This window comes from Gossypium hirsutum, chromosome D05 (assembly GCF_007990345.1).
Source record: "Gossypium hirsutum isolate 1008001.06 chromosome D05, Gossypium_hirsutum_v2.1, whole genome shotgun sequence".
NCBI lineage: Eukaryota > Viridiplantae > Streptophyta > Magnoliopsida > Malvales > Malvaceae > Gossypium > Gossypium hirsutum.
This window is the reverse complement of record NC_053441.1, coordinates 65,183,203-65,201,217: the sequence shown is the minus strand read 5'-3', so window position 1 is coordinate 65,201,217 and position 18,015 is coordinate 65,183,203. Positions and strand designations below refer to the sequence as shown.

The following is an 18,015-nucleotide window of genomic DNA, read 5'->3' as shown; positions in this document are numbered from 1 at the left end:
TCCTATCTGGTCTCAAAACCGACTTTTAGAAAATAAAAAATATATAAATTGTTAGATTGTTAATGGTTAGAAAATAAAAAATATATATGAATTTTATAAAAAAATTTGTTTTTGTGTTTCTTTTGTATGTTTATAAAAAATGAATAAATTATTTGTTTATATTATATTTTTACATCAATAATCTACTTATTTACATTTATCAAAAAAAATTATTTGTGTTGTATTTTTATATCAATAATCTACTTATTTACGTATTATCAATTCTCACGGCATGGCATGGGATGGATTCCAATGTAAAATACCATTTCAAAAAGAACAAAAAGGGCACGTGTTAACCAAATACTAACAGTGTTTCAAGGCAGTGTCCTATTTCTTTCTTACTTCTACCATTATCATCCTTAGCTGGCTAGAATTGAAATCATTTGTGGTAGGAAACGATTGGAAGAGGGGGATATTTTCCTTTCAATTAATTAAGAGCCATGGATTGGGTTCATGCGGTACATTCTAATGTATGTTTTCTGGTGCTTCAATGGTGGGAACATTCATTATTGTGATTACTGTCTCCATTAGTGAAGAAGTCACTGTCTTCGGTTTGGTTAACTCAATGTTAACGGAGCAGCTAGAGGCAGACGGGATCCTGCTGGTTTCGGAGGGACTTTAAGGAGTTGAGCAATGTTTATCAGTTCTGTTAGTGATCATCTAATGAAGCAGAAACGAGTCTGAGAGCGATCTTTTAGGCGCTGCAAATATTTGATAAGACAGAGTGGAAGAAGAAGTGGCACTTGATCGTTGTGTCTGATTCTTGTGTGTAATGTCTTGGTGTTTCAGTACAGAGAACAGGCAATGGAGATTTTAAGACATCTTCAAAGAGATCAGTTGTTTATGTGCTAGTTTTTTGGTTTGATCTCAGGTGGCATTGGTTGACCATCATTGCTAGCATTTTGGTATTCTGTTTAATCTTGGTTTCTTGGTTGCATGCGAGCTGCACTATATACTTGGAATCTTTGGCTTTTGCTTTATTATACATTTCTTTGAGTAGTACAAAAGTAAGGCAGCAGACAATGATATGGAAGAAATAGGTACTGAGGTGAAGGATTAAGATGAAACTAAGAGCAATAGTCGAGTAAGTGGAAATTTTATATTGTTAATTGAAGTGAATGAACGGTGGATGTGATCAAGGCAGTGAATATGGTGAATATTTGGTGAGTGCAAGATAGGACAGGGATCGAGAAGAAATAGGGTGATTATGTTTGAAATTTTAGCTGATGTGAATTGATATTTTTTTTTCTGGCGTTGACATATTTTGCTAGTTACATGACTGGTGTTGATGTATTCCCTTGCTGGCTTATGCCAACTAGCTTCCTTTTATCATATATTTTGGTTTTGATGAAAAAAAAAAGTGAATCTCATTACCCTTGCCTTAAAATAAAATGATAATAGGATCAAATTAAATTGTATCATAAAAAAAAGACAGTACGTATGCAGCGTTTGGATGAAAAATAAAGACAGCATACAGAAAAACAAACTGTGACATAGCCACTACCTCAAATACTATTGGAGCTTTTTCTCTCAAAGAGACATTAATTTGCCATAAAACATAAACATGTACCTAACATGTTAGAGGACTCCTGGAAATTTGAGTGAGCTGTGCCTACTGAAATTTTATGCATCGTTCCAAACTCGGTAAAAACTGTTGAAATTGGCCAACCATGCTGCTGTTACATGTTTTGGTTGAAGTGCATGCAGCTTGATGACATGCTGTAGCACAAATACTTGCTATAACAGCAAGGTTTTCTCTTTAGTTTCTTTGTTAATTAAACTAGTTGAAAATAAACAAGTTGATGACAACTTGATGCATTAGGTGTTGAATTACTAGTTTAGGTGGCTTGTTTATGGGTACAAGCAATGTTTATCAAGTTACTAGGCTACTTAGTGGTAGTAGGTAGTATTTGGTGATGTATTTGACTATAAATATGTTGTTTTTCTAGTTGAATGAATGAGCTGAATGAGCTATCAGCCATAGCTCCCTTGCTGCACATTTGTGAGCAAGTAAAAATTTTTCTTGCATCTAGTTTCATTGTTCTGTTCTCTCTGTTCTCTTTTTTTGCTGCTGCCATTGTTCCAACAAAAACAGAATTTGTACCGAAAATAGGTAGGTTTTAGGTCAACACACAAGCAAAACCAAAATACTCTGATATAGTATGCTAAAAGCACCTCCTAACAGTAAAACATAACCCTTTTGACATTTTCCCTGAGAGCTGGCAGAGGTCTCACAGCAACACTACCATCGGGTCCTCTTGTGCTTCTTGAACTTCCAAGCCTTGATCCACTCTCAGATGTCTCCCGTTCCATGTAAAAACGAGCTCTGAATGCAGCAAGATGAGCATAATATGCAGGAGGGACTGCACGTTCAATTATTCATAGCTTGTTAATCACAAAATAACAAGGAAAGGGGAGGGGAGAGAAACTTAGTTCCTCTAGCACTCAGAAATGCCTTTATATTTGTGTGAAAAGTAAACAAGCAAAAGGAACTAACCAATGGACACAGATCGGGTACACCTTGCATATCTAGCAACAAATGAAAACATAATATTTTTAGTTAGAGCAATTAATTATTGTTTGATTCATACTATAGATAAGAAAAGAGTTGGGCAATCATCGATAAAGATTCTTAGGATGGGTTTGTAGTTTGTGTTTCTAAAGTTCTGTTTAAATTGGAATTTCTATAGTGATACAATTTTCATTTATATAATACTAAATTTACTCAAAACTTAGGGTTAAATCACTATTTTAGGGCCTCAAAACTTGACAACTTTCTCATATTGGGGTCTGAGCTTCTTTATGTCTAAATTAGATCCTAAACTTGGTAATTGTTTTCATATTAGGACTTGGACTAAACAATTGTTCTCACATTTGGGCTTGAACTTTTTTTTTGTCTAAGATACTCGTTGAATTTGACATTTATTCCAATATTGGGGTTTGAACTCGACAATTGTCTCGGATTGAGCCTTGAACTCTAACATTTTCACAAGTTAACCTGGACAAAAAAAAAGTTCAAGCCTCGATGTGAGAATAATTATCAAATTCAAGGCTTAACTTGGACAAAAAAAAGTTTTCGGAACAATTGTCTAGTTCATGGTCTAATTTGGAAATAAAACAGTTTAAGCCCCAATGTGGAAATAGTTGTCAAGTTCAAGTCCCAAAATGTGATTTAACCCTTAAAATTATAGACTTCCAAAAATGTATGCCTGAAACGTAACATTTTACAGACATTTAAAACAAGAAATATATACGAGCAATTGCTAATGTAGAGACAATATTCATCAAGATGAAGGCAAAAGAACGTACGTATAGCACAGGTTGTTTGTAAGAGTCTGCAATGCATCAGCTGTGAAGTTGTTCTCATCCCATAGCACATGGTAATGAGCCGGACGACTTGTTCCCTGTTTACCACGGTGGATAAAATATTAGAAATACAAACAACTACATCCCCATCCTAATCACCTATCAATAGGAGCAAAGTAAAAAATGAATTGACCATAATCCCAGCATGGCTGCATAAGTAGAAATCAAACTCTGTTGGATGACATATATCGGAGTCCACCACTGTGCCTGCAAAATAGAATACAAATAACCATCATCAGATTGTGATGTCATATTAAAAAATTATAAAAAGAATGAATAGTACTCACCAGGCAAAATATTTCCCTTAAGGTCAGCAAATTTGCGGTCATTGTGGTTTTTAGCAAACAACCTTGTATGATGTCGCTTTTGTACCACAATAAAAGTAACAGTAGGCTTATAATTTGGTTCCAAAGAGGCACATGCCTAAGATAAAAATGAGTATATGCTAAATTGAAATGTTGATGAATGAGACTCAGAGCTCTGACACTAGAAATTGAAGTTAAAATACTGTTAGTATGGTATACAGTCAACGACCTTACGAATATCATCAAGTTCTTCGCTCAATACATGAGAAAACTGGCCTTCACTAACACCATCCCTGCATACAGAAAATACAATAAAACTCAATAAAAATAAGGGAGGAAAATCGAAGAGCCAGAAGCTTCGTTATGCCTGTAGAATATGATGCGCTCTGGCTTATGTCCTCCATTGGCTCTTTGGAATGATATTAGGTGTTCCCTGCATTACAGCAAAACAGAACTTGATACCTACAAAAGCTGAAAGGTGTTTGAACTAGAAGCACGAGGAAAAAAACCATACTTAATCATGCCTCCAGATACAATTCCCCTAACAGGATCCTGCCATGTCTTGTATAAATCTTGAATGACCTCTTTGCGATGTGCTTGAGTACAAACCAGAGCAGCATACTTGGTAATCTCTGGCCAATCTTGAGAGGCAACAACCTGAATGTTTAATTAAAAATTTTATATTAGAATTTCAAAGAAGCAAAATGCTCATGAAAAGCAGATAAGAAACATACAGCTGCAATAGAAGGGCTTGAATCCTCCCCAGGGGAAGGATGGGTAACATCAGCACCAAAAATTATAGTCCGCCGATCACTGACTGAAGGTATTGCAGCAGCAAGAGCTGTATTACTTCCACCAACCTTGACATTAATCTTCAATGCCACATTGGTCAGATATGGTCCTTTTATGTCAAGTACATATTTAGACAAACAACACTGAGAAACAATTCCAATATCCGTCTCACAAATCCTTTTCAAATCACCTGCAAGGGACATGAAAATCTCTAAGGAATGGTATGACTGTTTTTCAACAGACATAAATTTCAGACCATAAAATCTATACCATAAAGAGAGCCATTATTATCTGGTAGAATAGCAATAAGCAGGTCAAGCTCTTTGTTTTGCTGGAGTTTATTCATGGCTTTGCGATACAGTGTTTTCAAGACTTCCTCCACCTGGTCAGGAGAAGCATTCAATGGAGGAATCACTGGTACAGAATTAAATGCCTGCAAACAACCACAGAAATCCTTATCAAATAAGAAGTGTTAAAAATAACCAAACTGAGGTCACAAACAATAATGTCCAATTAATACAACTTCCTCACCATGCCATAAATGCGACACGTGTCTGCAAGTTTTGTCCAAAAGTTATGTGCGAGTTTAGGTCCAACTTTGCTACAAAAACTTATGCAGATGCAGTTATTTACGGTCCCCCAATCAACCATTTTCTGCAACAAAACAATAATATATCATAAAATGCACGAAAAAATCTTCACATTCAACTATCGCAAGCTGAAGAGATGAAATTCTAAGATTAACTTTTGTTTTCCCTTAAATCTAGATAACCAAGTAGTTTATATAATGGCTGTGTAAAACATTTGACTAAGAACAAATACACAGTGAGAGCACAACAACATATGTATTGCAGAATTCGGAATTGAAAGCAAGGTATACCTTATCCTTCATATTTATTGAAGCAATGGTTAGCATGTAGCAATCACATGTTTTATTATTATTATTATTATTATTATTATTATTTGGATGTAATGATGTAACTTAGTTGTATTCCAACTAAGTTTGTTAGTGGTAGTAGGTGGTGATTTATTTTAAGTGGATGTAATGATGAAACTTAGTTGGAATCCAACTAAGTTTGTTAGTGGTAGTAGGTGGTGATTTATTTTAAGTGGATGTAATGATGAAACTTAGTTGTATTCCAACTAAGTTGTCAAGTTGTAAGCTTGTATAAATAGGCTTTATGCCATTTTAAAAAAAATGAATGAATTCAATCAAGATTTCATCCATATACTCTCTATTTTAGCTTTGCTTAAAATTTATTTCATTTTTCTTCTTTGTTTCTGCCGCAAGTCTCGATTCTTGCTCGGCAAGCTTTTTGTTGAACCTTGCTATTTGTTGCACTTAGCTCCAACAATTGGTATCAAGAGCCTATTTCTTAAGGGATCTGTTATACAAATTCATGGCTTCATCAAGCTTTTCACCAGCTGCACCTCAAGTCTTCAATGGAGAAGGCTACCACATATGGGTGGTTAAAATGAAGACCTACCTACAAGCTTTCGATCTGTGGGAGGTAGTCAACTCAGATGTTGAACCAGAGCCACTTAGAGGCAATCCAACAGTGGCTCAAATCAGGCAGCATGTTGATGAGAGGACCAAGAGGCACAAAGCCATGTCTTGCATCCAGAACTCAGTGTCAGATGTGATTTTCACAAGGATTATGGCCTGTGAATCACCAAAACAAGCCTGGGACAAGTTGCAAGAGGAGTTTCAAGGGACAGAGAGGACAAGGCAGCAACAGTTGCTGAACTTAAGGAGAGATTTCGAGAATTTGAAGATGAAGGAAGAAGAAACTATCAAGCAATACTCTGACAGGATTATGGCTGTGGTTAACAGCATAAGGCTCCTTGGAGAGCAGCTCAAGGAAGCTAGGATAGTGGAGAAGGTTATTGCAACTCTGCCCGAGAGGTATGAGGCAAAAATCTCATCTCTCGAGGACTCAAGGGACCTGTACACCATCTCCCTGACAGAGTTGATCAATGCTTTATATGCTCAAGAGCAAAGAAGAGCAAGCAGACTGGAGGAGCATCAAGAAGGTGCCTTTCAGGCAAGAACAAACACTGCCTACAAAGGCAAGAAGGCCTGGAGAGACAAGCCAATGACTGATGTTGCAAGAAAAGAGGGTCAGACTTGTAAGCACTGCAGAAGGGCTGGTCATCCAAAAGAAAATGCTGGTTCAATCCAGATGCTGTATGTCAGCATTGTAAAAAGAAGGGTCATGTTGAGAGAGTCTGCAAGAGCAAGGCCAAATCAAGGCAGAGTCAGTTTCAACAGAAGAAAGCTGAGGCTCGAGTAGCTAAGGAGGACAGTGACCAAGAGGAGCAAGTCTTTGCTGTGTTATGCTCAGCTGCTCAAGAAAGGTTCTCATCTGGTTGGCTTCTAGACAGTGGATGCACCAACCACATGACACCTGATGCTGCAATCTTCAAGTCTTTAGACAGAAGCTGCAGAACTAAAGTCAAGATAGGAAATGGACATTTTATTCAAGCTGAAGGCAAGGGTGATGTGCTGATATGCACCCCCACAGGTGCCAAAGTGATTTCAAATGTGCTTTTGGTGCCTGAAATTGACAGAAACCTGCTCAGCATAGCTCAGTTGCTGGAGAAAGGTTATTCTGTTGTGTTCAAAGACAACCAATGCCAAATCAATGATCCAAGTGGATCTAAGCTGATGGCAGTTCCTATGGCTAATAAGAGCTTTGTAGTTGACTGGACCAGGGAGTCAGACATTGCCTACACAGTCACATCAGATGAATCCAAGCTTTGGCATCAAAGACTGGGACATGCCAACTTCAGATCGATGGCTCGAATGGTCAAAGAGGACTTGGCTGAAAACTTCATCAACTCAGTGGATCATGATGATGTGTGTGAAGTGTGTCAGCTAGGAAAGCAGGCCAGACTCCCATTTCCCTCGAATCAAGCCTGGAGAGCCTCTGAAAAACTCCAACTGGTGCACACTGATGCGTGTGGCCCTATGAGGACTGAGTCATTAAGTGGAAACAGGTACTTCATACTGTTCATTGATGATTTTACAAGATATTGCTGGCTTTACTTCCTAAAACAGAAATCAGAGGCGGCCTCAGTGTTTTGGAAGTTCAAGACTGCTGCTGAGACTGAAACAGGTTGCAAGCTGAAGTCCATAAGGTCTGATAATGGGACTGAGTACACCTCAGCTCAGTTCCAAGCCTTCTGTGATAAGGCAGGCATCAAACATCAACTTACCAACACATATACACCTCAGCAAAATGGTGTAAGTGAAAGGAAGAATAGGAGTTTGATGGATATGGCCAGGTGCTTGATGATTCAGAAGAATCTGCCTAAAGCACTATGGGCAGAGGCAGTTAACACTGCAAACTACATTCAAAATAGGCTTCCAACCAAGGCCTTGGATCAAAAGACTCCATTCGAAGCCTGGTTTGGATTCAAGCCATCACTGGCTCATCTGAAGGTCTTTGGATGCATCTGTTATGCTCATGTACCTGCTGTCAAAAGGGACAAATTGTCTGAAAGGGCTCGACCTGGTATTTTGGTGGGCTACAGCACTGTTAAGAAGGGCTATAGGATCTTGGATCCTTCAACAAAAAAAGTGTCAGTCAGTAGGGATGTGGTATTTGATGAAAAGTCATGTTGGAACTGGGAAAAACATGAACCTGAGGAAGTTTCAGAAGGACTTGCAGCAGATCAAACTGAGCCAGATCAAAATGTTCCTGAAATGGACATTGATGATGAACCAGTTAGAGGAACAAGACCATTGACTGAGATTTATGAAAGAGCTCATGTAGCCATAGCTGAACCAAGCAATTTTGAAGAGGCTGAAGCTCAGCAAGAGTGGAAGCAGGCAATGGCTGAGGAGATTAGCATGATTGAGAAGAACCAGACCTGGGAATTAGTTGAAAGGCCAGTCAAAAGGAAGATAATTGGGGTGAAATGGGTGTACAAAGCCAAGCAAAATGCTGATGGTACCTTGAACAAACTGAAAGCAAGGCTAGTTGTCAAAGGGTTCAGTCAGAGGTATGGCCTGGACTACCTGGAGACCTTTGCACCAGTGGCCAGGCTAGACACCATCAGATTACTGATTGTCTTAGCATCACAGCTCGAGTGGAAGATCCATCAACTCGATGTGAAATCAGCCTTTCTGAATGGTTTCTTAGATGAAGAGATCTATGTTGAACAACCACAAGGGTTTGAGATAGCTGGCAGAGAGCATATGGTCTACAAACTGAAGAAGGCCCTATATGGCTTAAAACAAGCTCCAAGGGCCTGGTACAGCAGAATCGATGGCTACTTGACTAATTTGGGATTCGATCGAAGCAAGAGTGAGCCAACACTGTATGTCAAGAAGCAAGGGACACAAACACAGCTCATTGTATCCCTATATGTTGATGACCTGCTGGTGACAGGAGGAGATCGAGCAGTGCTGGTCGATTTCAAGACCAAGATGCAAGAAGTATTTGAAATGTCTGATCTAGGGGAAATGTCTTATTTCCTTGGAATGGAGGTGACTCAAGCACAAAATGAGATATTTCTAAGTCAGAGAAACTTTGCCACAAAGATTCTGACCAAGTTCTCCATGCAAAACAGTAAAGCAACTAAAACACCTGTTGCTGTTGGAGAAAAACTATCGAGCCAAGGTGATTTTGAGAAGGTTTGTGAAACAACCTACAGAAGTCTAGTTGGTTGTCTGTTATATTTAACTGCCACTAGACCAGACATAATGTATGCTGTAGGATTGCTCTCAAGGTTCTTGCATTGTTGCAATAAAAAGCATTTACAAGCTGCTAAGAGAGTGCTTAGATATGTCAAAGGCACTTTGAGCTATGGTTTAAGGTACAACAAGGAAGGAAATCTGAAGCTGGTTGGCTACACTGATAGTGACTGGGCTGGCTCGATAGATGACATGAAAAGCACCTCAGGGTATGCTTTCAACCTTGGTTCAGCCATGTTTTGCTGGAGCTCGAAGAAGCAAAGTCTGGTGGCCCAATCTACTGCTGAAGCAGAATATGTGGCAGCTGCAAGTGCTGTCAACCAAGCCATTTGGCTAAGGAAATCTTAGCTGATTTGAAAGTGCATCAAAAGGAAGCTACTGAGATCTTCTGTGACAACCAATCTTCAGTTGCAATTGCTAAAAATCCAGTGTTCCATGGAAGAACAAAGCATTTCAGCATCAAGTTGCATGTTGTTCGAAAAAAGGAGCAAGCTCAGGAAGTGAAGCTGATCCATTGTAATTCTGAGGATCAACTTGCAGACATTTTGACTAAAGCCCTTAATGTCACAAGGTTCGAATGTCTAAGAAGGAAGTTAGGTGTTTGCTCCATGCAAACCAAGGAGGAGTATTGAAGCAATGGTTAGCATGTAGCAATCACATGTTTTATTATTATTATTATTATTATTATTATTATTATTATTATTATTTGGATGTAATGATGTAACTTAGTTGTATTCCAACTAAGTTTGTTAGTGGTAGTAGGTGGTGATTTATTTTAAGTGGATGTAATGATGAAACTTAGTTGGAATCCAACTAAGTTTGTTAGTGGTAGTAGGTGGTGATTTATTTTAAGTGGATGTAATGATGAAACTTAGTTGTATTCCAACTAAGTTGTCAAGTTGTAAGCTTGTATAAATAGGCTTTATGCCATTTTAAAAAAAATGAATGAATTCAATCAAGATTTCATCCATATACTCTCTATTTTAGATTTGCTTAAAATTTATTTCATTTTTCTTCTTTGTTTCTGCCGCAAGTCTCGATTCTTGCTCGGCAAGCTTTTTGTTGAACCTTGCTATTTGTTGCACTTAGCTCCAACAATATTCCATTGCCCGACTTGAGGCAAGCAATTCTTCTGTTTACCAGTATCATGATATTTAAGCTAAAAGAAAGACAAAAAATCAAATCAGAAAATAATCACAATTGCAGAAAAGAGGATATTATAATTGATAACATACCAGGGGTGCAGGCAGAATGCGTGCATTAACCAAAGCAAGCTTCTCTATGATTTTAATTCCAAATTCTGTTTGACATTTGCTGTCAGCGTAAGCATTTTTTTTTACCGTCTATAGAAGGAAATATAAAATATTAGTTCGACAATAATTCACCTAGATATACCATGTTGCAATATGCTATCACTACAATTCTACAAGGCATGTCAAAAGCAAAAGAATGAAGAAATGCAAAGCTGTCAGACCTTCAAAATATCATCCTCTCTATTCTTAGGACGCTGGCAGGTGAACTCCAGCAAACCAGTGATCTGTTTCTCATTCAATCTCTTGGAGTATCTCTGACCATCCACAATCTTGCATACCTACATGAATCACAACCCATTCGTAAGCATGTCCATACATTAAGCACATTCAATCGAAAGGAGTATACTATAGCATGTACTTTACCTCCATTGGCAAATAAATTGGTCTTTGCTGGCTTCCAACTTGAAGACATGGCCATTGCGTGCGTTGAATGGTGATACTGTAAGTTTCAGAAAAGTAGTCCACAACTGATTTCTCTGCACCCCTTTCATCTACGGGAAAACTATACAGCAATAAACTTTGTTAGAGAAGTTTCATACCATAGCATGATGTAACCGTGAAACCTAGCGCATAGATCATCTGCTCTAACAATATCATAGTAATATACTCACGTCAGTTGTCCAGTTGCCTGTGATGTTAAACCAGATATACGATATTTTCTTCGCATGTTTCCACGATGCGTAACTTGCACCTTAACTCCTAGAAGAGCCTTTTTGATCTATACAAGAAAGTAAATACGATGACCATTGTAACATAAGCTACTATAATCATATTCAAGGAAAACGGAGAATAAGAATGGAAATAATAGAGAGCAGGTATATAATATATTTTTGTTGAGGTGAGTATCCACTTTGGATTGTCTCACTCCCTTAACAAGAGGTATTGGCTAGCCAAGTGGTATCAAGTATGCAAAGTTAAGACATTTAAGCCTTAATTAATGCTTCGATCCCCACAGGCACAATATGCATAATTAATATTTCACACAATATTAATACCTCTTCTTTAAGTTTGCAGGTCGTATCTATATTAACTGAGGCACTCCCTAAACTTCTTAAAACCCCAACAGAGGAGCAATATTTTCCATTGAAGAAGTGAGACACTACAAGCCCTCAACAATTTCCTATGGACTTTTTCAGTGCTGGCTCAAAACAATGGTTCTTATTTCCTAAAGCAAGAACAAATAACAAGAATGATAAAAGTGCCTACTAAATATAGTTGTTGGAACATTTGGCAGCAGCAACCAAACAATGAAACACTAAGAGCATAAGCTCTTCAAACAGCAAGCAGAAACACAAAGCATCAAGAGCATAAGCTCTCGGTTAACAGGAAGAAAAAAGAAAAAGAAAGAACAATGGCAGCAGCTCTTAGAAAAAGAACAAAACAGAGAACAAAGGAGGAAGAAACAAAAACAATTTACTTGCTCACAAACGTGCAGCAAGGAAGCAATCTGCCTTACAACTGATATGCTTGATTTTTCAATAAGAAAAACAATACATTTATAGATAAAACACATTACCAAATACTACCTACTCCCACTTAGTAGCCTAGGGACTTGCTAAGCATTACTTGTACACATCAATAAGCTGAATTATCAGCTCAATCATCACCTAAACCCATCAAAACATCAATAACTAAGTTCATTTTCAACCAAACTAAACTAAATTGCAACTACAACAGTCAACATGTTGCTGCAGCATGCAGCATACAGCATGCATACAAGCCGTATGCACTCAACAAAAACATAACAGTAGCATGGATGGCCAATTTCCAACACTCCTCCTTGGACTCCATGCTGCAAATGTCATTCATTCATCAAGTTTTTGAACTTGGCAGTCCTTAGATGCTTTCTTTCAAGCTGACCCTGCACAAGCACTTCATTTTCAACCTTGGCAAATGGAGTCTTCTCCTCCTTCACAGCCTTGGATGACAACACATCTTGCCTTGTTCCCTATTACAGTCTTGCTTCTTCTTGCATAAACAACTTGCAAGTATAGTTTGCTTGCCTTTAATCTGCCATTTTTGGCTTGCACCCACTCGGGCTTGCATTTTGCTGCTCGCAACTATACACCTTTGACAGGCTCGCTTTTTTGCTTATTGTCTTCAACAGGTGTCTTCAACTTTGCTGCTTGCAACCATACACCTTTGACAGGCTCGCACTTTGGCTTACTGTCTTCAGTTGGTGTCTTCAATAGGCTCGCAACTATCACTTCTTGCTAAGCTTGCACATTTGGAAAGCTCACACCTTTCCTTGAAACTCCTCCTTTAGCTTATTGAAGCTTGTTTGGAGGTCTCATAAGTTTGAGCCGATGTTGAGCAGGGGAAGCAAAATCAATGGTCCCTTAAGACTTAGGCTCATGATACCATTTGTTGGAACATTTGGCAGCAGCAACCAAACAATGAAACACTAAGAGCATAAGCTCTTCAAACAGCAAGCAGAAACACAAAGCATCAAGAGCATAAGCTCTCGGTTAACAGGAAGAAAAAAGAAAAAGAAAGAACAATGGCAGCAGCTCTTAGAAAAAGAACAAAACAGAGAACAAAGGAGGAAGAAACAAAAACAATTTACTTGCTCACAAACGTGCAGCAAGGAAGCAATCTGCCTTACAACTGATATGCTTGATTTTTCAATAAGAAAAACAATACATTTATAGATAAAACACATTACCAAATACTACCTACTCCCACTTAGTAGCCTAGGGACTTGCTAAGCATTACTTGTACACATCAATAAGCTGAATTATCAGCTCAATCATCACCTAAACCCATCAAAACATCAATAACTAAGTTCATTTTCAACCAAACTAAACTAAATTGCAACTACAACAGTCAACATGTTGCTGCAGCATGCAGCATGCATACAAGCCGTATGCATTCAACAAAACATAACAGTAGCATGGATGGCCAATTTCCAACAATAGTTCCAATCGAAAAGAAATCTAAGCAAACCTAACCTTCACACGATCTGGGTCGTATAGAGGCCCGGAAGAAACATTCCGATTTAGCAAATTTGTTACAAATTCAATAACTGGCAATGGCTGGATGAAAGCAGTTGAAGACACATCTGTCGAACAAATAATTATAACCATAAGACAACGATAAAATGCAGGGGCAATGGCTCAAGATTACAAAGGCACAGAGATAAAATGCAGGGGCAACCAAACATGAGGGAGGCATAAAAAATAGACCAACACAAGAAAAATGGTAGCATCATAACCACAATACCAATATTCAGTGATAATCCCCTCTGTGTAGGACGTGTACTTTGGTAAAAGCCACGCCAGGCTTGTAGTCCCTGGTCCAAATCTTTTCTCAGTTCGTCACGGAAATAAAATGAACGGCCAACAGGACAGTAGCTGTAATCAATTACCAATGGTCTCTCAAATAATAGACTTGGACAGTGAAACCAATGTGGTAAACATATATGCCAAAGAAAGAGCCAGATAGCAATACCTAGTATTAGTAGCGGGTAGTTCGCGGAGAACAATGTCAAGAGCCTGAAGAGCATCTTTAGGTACATCAACTTGGTCCCCTTGCAAAAATTGTCGAAGACGGTGCAGTTCAGTACGTCCAGCCAATCTGATCATAACTTTAAATTCGCTCTCTCTTCTGCATCAAGAATATAATAAGAGATGGAGTATAGATATAAAAAAAATAAGCCATATTTCATCTGAACTTTCTCTTTCTGCATTAATAGAAATTTAAGATAAAAAAGGTAACCACCACTCAGTAGGCATTTAAGAACCTGTTGAATTTAAATAATAGAGAAGGCAAAATGATAGCCAAAACTAATGTTACAAATTTCTAGAATTAGATATATGATTGAAGTTAAGAAGGTATAAAGTTTCACCAAAAAGAAAACATAACATAACCATAAATAAAAACATACTGACCCATTTTCATCACTAATGGTGACCTTAAACTCCTTTGACTCAAAAGGGAGAGACCCAGCAGTATAAAGACTCTTCCGGCCGTCATATGCAGGATCGCGCTCTCCAAGATCTGAACATTTGTATAAGCTCACCAGCTGTTGCATGACGTCTCGGTTCACTCGTCGTAATGTGACCTCTGGTGTTATGATAACTTATTTCCATTCACAATTCTAATCAAGAACCTGCAAATAAAGGCAAAAACAAACATAGAGTACAATGAAGATAAAAGAACTCACGTCATACTGGTACAAATCTTTATTTGGAAATTCAGCAAAAAAATGATTAGCCTTGACTACGAACTTTGTTCCCTCGCATCCCAATCCCGGCCGACGAGGAAACCTCAATGGCTTGTTCGGAGGTGGGACTGGCTGAATTGCTCGGCTAGCTTCTTGCTTGATGGAAAGATGCTGAAGCTGCTCTGTCAATGGTACATGCTCAGGCGGTCTGGATGACGAACCTGCCTCAGATGGATCAGGCTGGGGAGTTACCGCAGTTTCAAAAGGTTCAGTCGCTTGGTGCCGCTCAGGAACACGCGGCCGGGATGGTCCACTGGGGAAAGGTACTCCACGACTGCCATGTCCTGCTCGACCACGACCATAGCCACCGCGACCCCGACCACCACGATAACCTCTTCGGTGGGAAGGCCATCCCCTTCCTCTAGATTGGTATTCAGGGGGTCCACCAGCACCATAACCTCCACGACCCGGTTGCTGTGACTGTGGAACCCAATCTCTACCACCACCGGAGTATCCTCCTCCACCTTCACCTCTGCCTAGTTGTTGTGGAGGACCTTGGGAACCACGACCACTGCCAACTCCAGTATCATGGGACTGAGAGCTCTCGCCTCCAGCAGAATCAGTTCCCTTCTTTCGAACCATGACGATAACTGTAACAGGAGAAAAAAGCAACAATGAGATTAATACCATAAAAATGTACACAGGAAAGAAAGGGAAGAGCGTTTTCCACCAAAACAATGGAACTAAAATCTAACACCGACTACTTACAATTGCAGAAAGGAAAAAGTTACGGATTCATATATAAGTCTAAAGAAGCAAAACTAGAAGCCCTGGCATCAACAACCCTAACAAAGCAAATAAACTGAGAGACAGGAAAATATACCTCATTTGTGTGTGTGTGTATATATATATATCAAGAACCCTGTTACCAGAAATCCTATGTAAGTTCCGATTAAGTAAAACTAACGTTGTCATTAACCTATTGTTTATTATAAAACTATTAAGTAAAACAAATAAAGAAGATCAAGAATAGCATGCAAAAATGACGAGATCACGTTAAATCCTACTTAGAGAAAGTAGATGAAGATAAAAGAAAATGTAAAGAAAACACAAGGTAGTAAAGAAAGATCCGTACAAAAAACGAAGCAAATAAAAGCTACAGAAGCTAAGCCTGAAAAGCAAATCTGCATATAATGAAAAGATAAGTTCAAAGACATACAAGTTTCACCTGAAAACCGCCTTCGGAAAACCGCTTACCGTCTGATAATATTTAACAATAACGTAAGTTAAATGCAAATTTTATAGTATAAAATGAAAAGAAAATGAAGAAGAAAAGGGAAGGCCGTACTCACTCAACTCCTTCAGTCTTGAATGTCCTCCATTTTGAGCAGAGAAAAATGAAAACGAAGTGGTTGAAAGTGGAATCGTCTTATTATATATAGTGTTTGATTAATTAGTTAACCAATAATTGGGTTATTCACTCAACACAATATGAAAATTTAGTATAATAGTAACTTTAATCCTCAACATTTATAAATTATGTCAATTTAGTCTTTGTTTAAAAAAAATATTTACACAATGGTGTAATTTGGTTTTTTGTTTTTATTTTTGTTTTTTCTATGACATTGAGGGTTAATTTTAAAATAATTAGAAAATATGAAAAATATTATATTGAATTTTTAGGTGTTTTTAATTTTTTAAATATTTTCAATCAAATTTAACTAATATATTTTTAGCTTTTTAGGTGCAAAGGTCACAAAAAGAAGTAAAATTTCAAAAAAATCAAAGTACACAACGTGTAAATATTGACAGTTAAATTTTTTAGAATTAAGATTAAACTGATATAATGTATCAATTTCAAGGGTTAAAATTACTATTATATCAATTGTAAAAGCTGGAATTATAACTAAAAAGAACAAAATTAAATAATTAGATTATTATTAATAGATAAAAAAAGTTATTAATAGTTTAGTGACTAATAAAGCAATTTACCCATAAATAAATTCCTAAAGCCCCCCGGCTGCCCGACCCCATGATATCCCTCCCCTCCCTCCCTTCCCACCTCAACAAATACACGGATGTGGTGCTACTCCATCGTACTACTTCCGTACTAATTTTTGCCCACCTGGCTTAGCTGGCTCCTCACGTCACGTGGCGTCTTCACTCCCTTCTTCTCTTTGCCACGCGCCAAGGGAGCTTAACCGTTTGACTTTTACGCTTATTTTCTCTCACGAAAAAAAGTAATTTTTCTGTGCAAACTGTATATAAATTGTACTTAACTGACTGTATATAAAATAATAATTCATAAAAATAAATTGTTTCATAATTTTTGGTTTTTTAAAAAAAATAATTTTTAGTATTTTTCCATAATTTTTTATATTCTTTTATTGTGTTTTATACTCCTTCAAAATTACGGAACTGACTGTATATAAAATAATAATTCATAAAAATAAATTGTTTCATAATTTTTGGTTTTTAAAAAAAATAATTTTTAGTATTTTTCCATAATTTTTTATATTCTTTTATTGTGTTTTATACTCCTTCAAAATTACGGAACTTAGGACTAAGTTTTGGGAGACTAGTAAAGCTTTCAAATGCTTTAGGAGTTTAAAAGATTTTTTTTTTTTAAATTTCGAGATTAATAAGAATTTTCAAAATGTTAAGAGAGCTTAATTAAATATTTTTTGAAAAAAAGTTAAAAGGTATAATGAGATTTTTCAAAATTTTGGGAGGACTAATTAAATTTATTTTAAAACTTCAACAAAAAATTGAAAATTTTCAAAAAATTTGGAGAGCTTAATTTTGATTTTCTAAAAATTTCAAGGAAGAAATGAAAATTTTCCAAAATTTAGTTAGAAAAACTAAATAGATAAACTACATATATAGTCATTCAACTATGAAAATTTTTCATTTTAGACACCTAAAATAATAAGTTTGCAATTTAAGCACTTACGTTACATGTTCAATTATTTTGACCACTTCCGTTAAAATCCCAAATGAAAATCTAATGTAGCATTTTCTTTTAATTTTCTATTTTCCATGGAATATTACTTTTATTCTTTATTCATTTTTCTTTCTTTTCAGTTTCTTTTTATCTCTTCTTTTCTCTCTATTTCCTTTTTCTTTTCTCCTTCTTCTTCTAACCCTAGTCATCGTCGATCGGAGAGCTCCACCGCTAGTGTTCTGATGGACTTAAAATTGTTGGGATATAGTGCCCTTAATGTAGTAGTCTATAAGTACTTGTTTTTTTCGAACAAATTAGTTTAATAAAATATTCATCAATTACATTAATATTCTTTGTATATTGTACTCAATGGTTTTTGCACAAAAAGT

At 37.1% G+C, this 18,015-nt stretch overlaps 1 protein-coding gene across 1 annotated transcript; it reads right to left on the bottom strand.

The window, feature by feature from the left end:
• Positions 1–1,997: 1,997 nt before the first annotated feature.
• LOC107903439 (protein argonaute 1) lies at positions 1,998–16,068 on the bottom strand. Its single transcript, XM_016829491.2, has 22 exons — positions 16,035–16,068; positions 15,902–15,942; positions 14,679–15,332; positions 14,408–14,597; positions 13,968–14,123; positions 13,740–13,870; positions 13,469–13,578; positions 11,129–11,235; positions 10,881–11,019; positions 10,679–10,795; positions 10,440–10,547; positions 5,034–5,156; positions 4,773–4,935; positions 4,445–4,692; positions 4,225–4,367; positions 4,078–4,143; positions 3,940–4,003; positions 3,693–3,828; positions 3,539–3,612; positions 3,349–3,443; positions 2,537–2,568; positions 1,998–2,402 (listed from the first exon to the last, which is right to left on the bottom strand). Exons 3-22 carry the CDS (start codon positions 15,322–15,324, stop codon positions 2,218–2,220), a joined length of 3,033 nt encoding a protein of 1,010 aa, XP_016684980.2. The 5' UTR covers positions 15,325–15,332; positions 15,902–15,942; positions 16,035–16,068; the 3' UTR covers positions 1,998–2,217.
• Positions 16,069–18,015: the final 1,947 nt, after the last annotated feature.

Coding starts and splice junctions, on each gene's coding strand:
- LOC107903439 (XM_016829491.2), bottom strand. CDS start 15,324: ATGGTTCGAAAGAAGGGAACTGATTCTGCTGGAGGCGAGAGCTCTCAG. Junction 13,579..13,739: donor GGGATTATCACTGAATATTG/GTATTGTGGTTA, acceptor TTTGTTCGACAG/ATGTGTCTTCAACTGCTTTC. Junction 11,020..11,128: donor CAGGCAACTGGACAACTGAC/GTGAGTATATTA, acceptor ATTGCTGTATAG/TTTTCCCGTAGATGAAAGGG.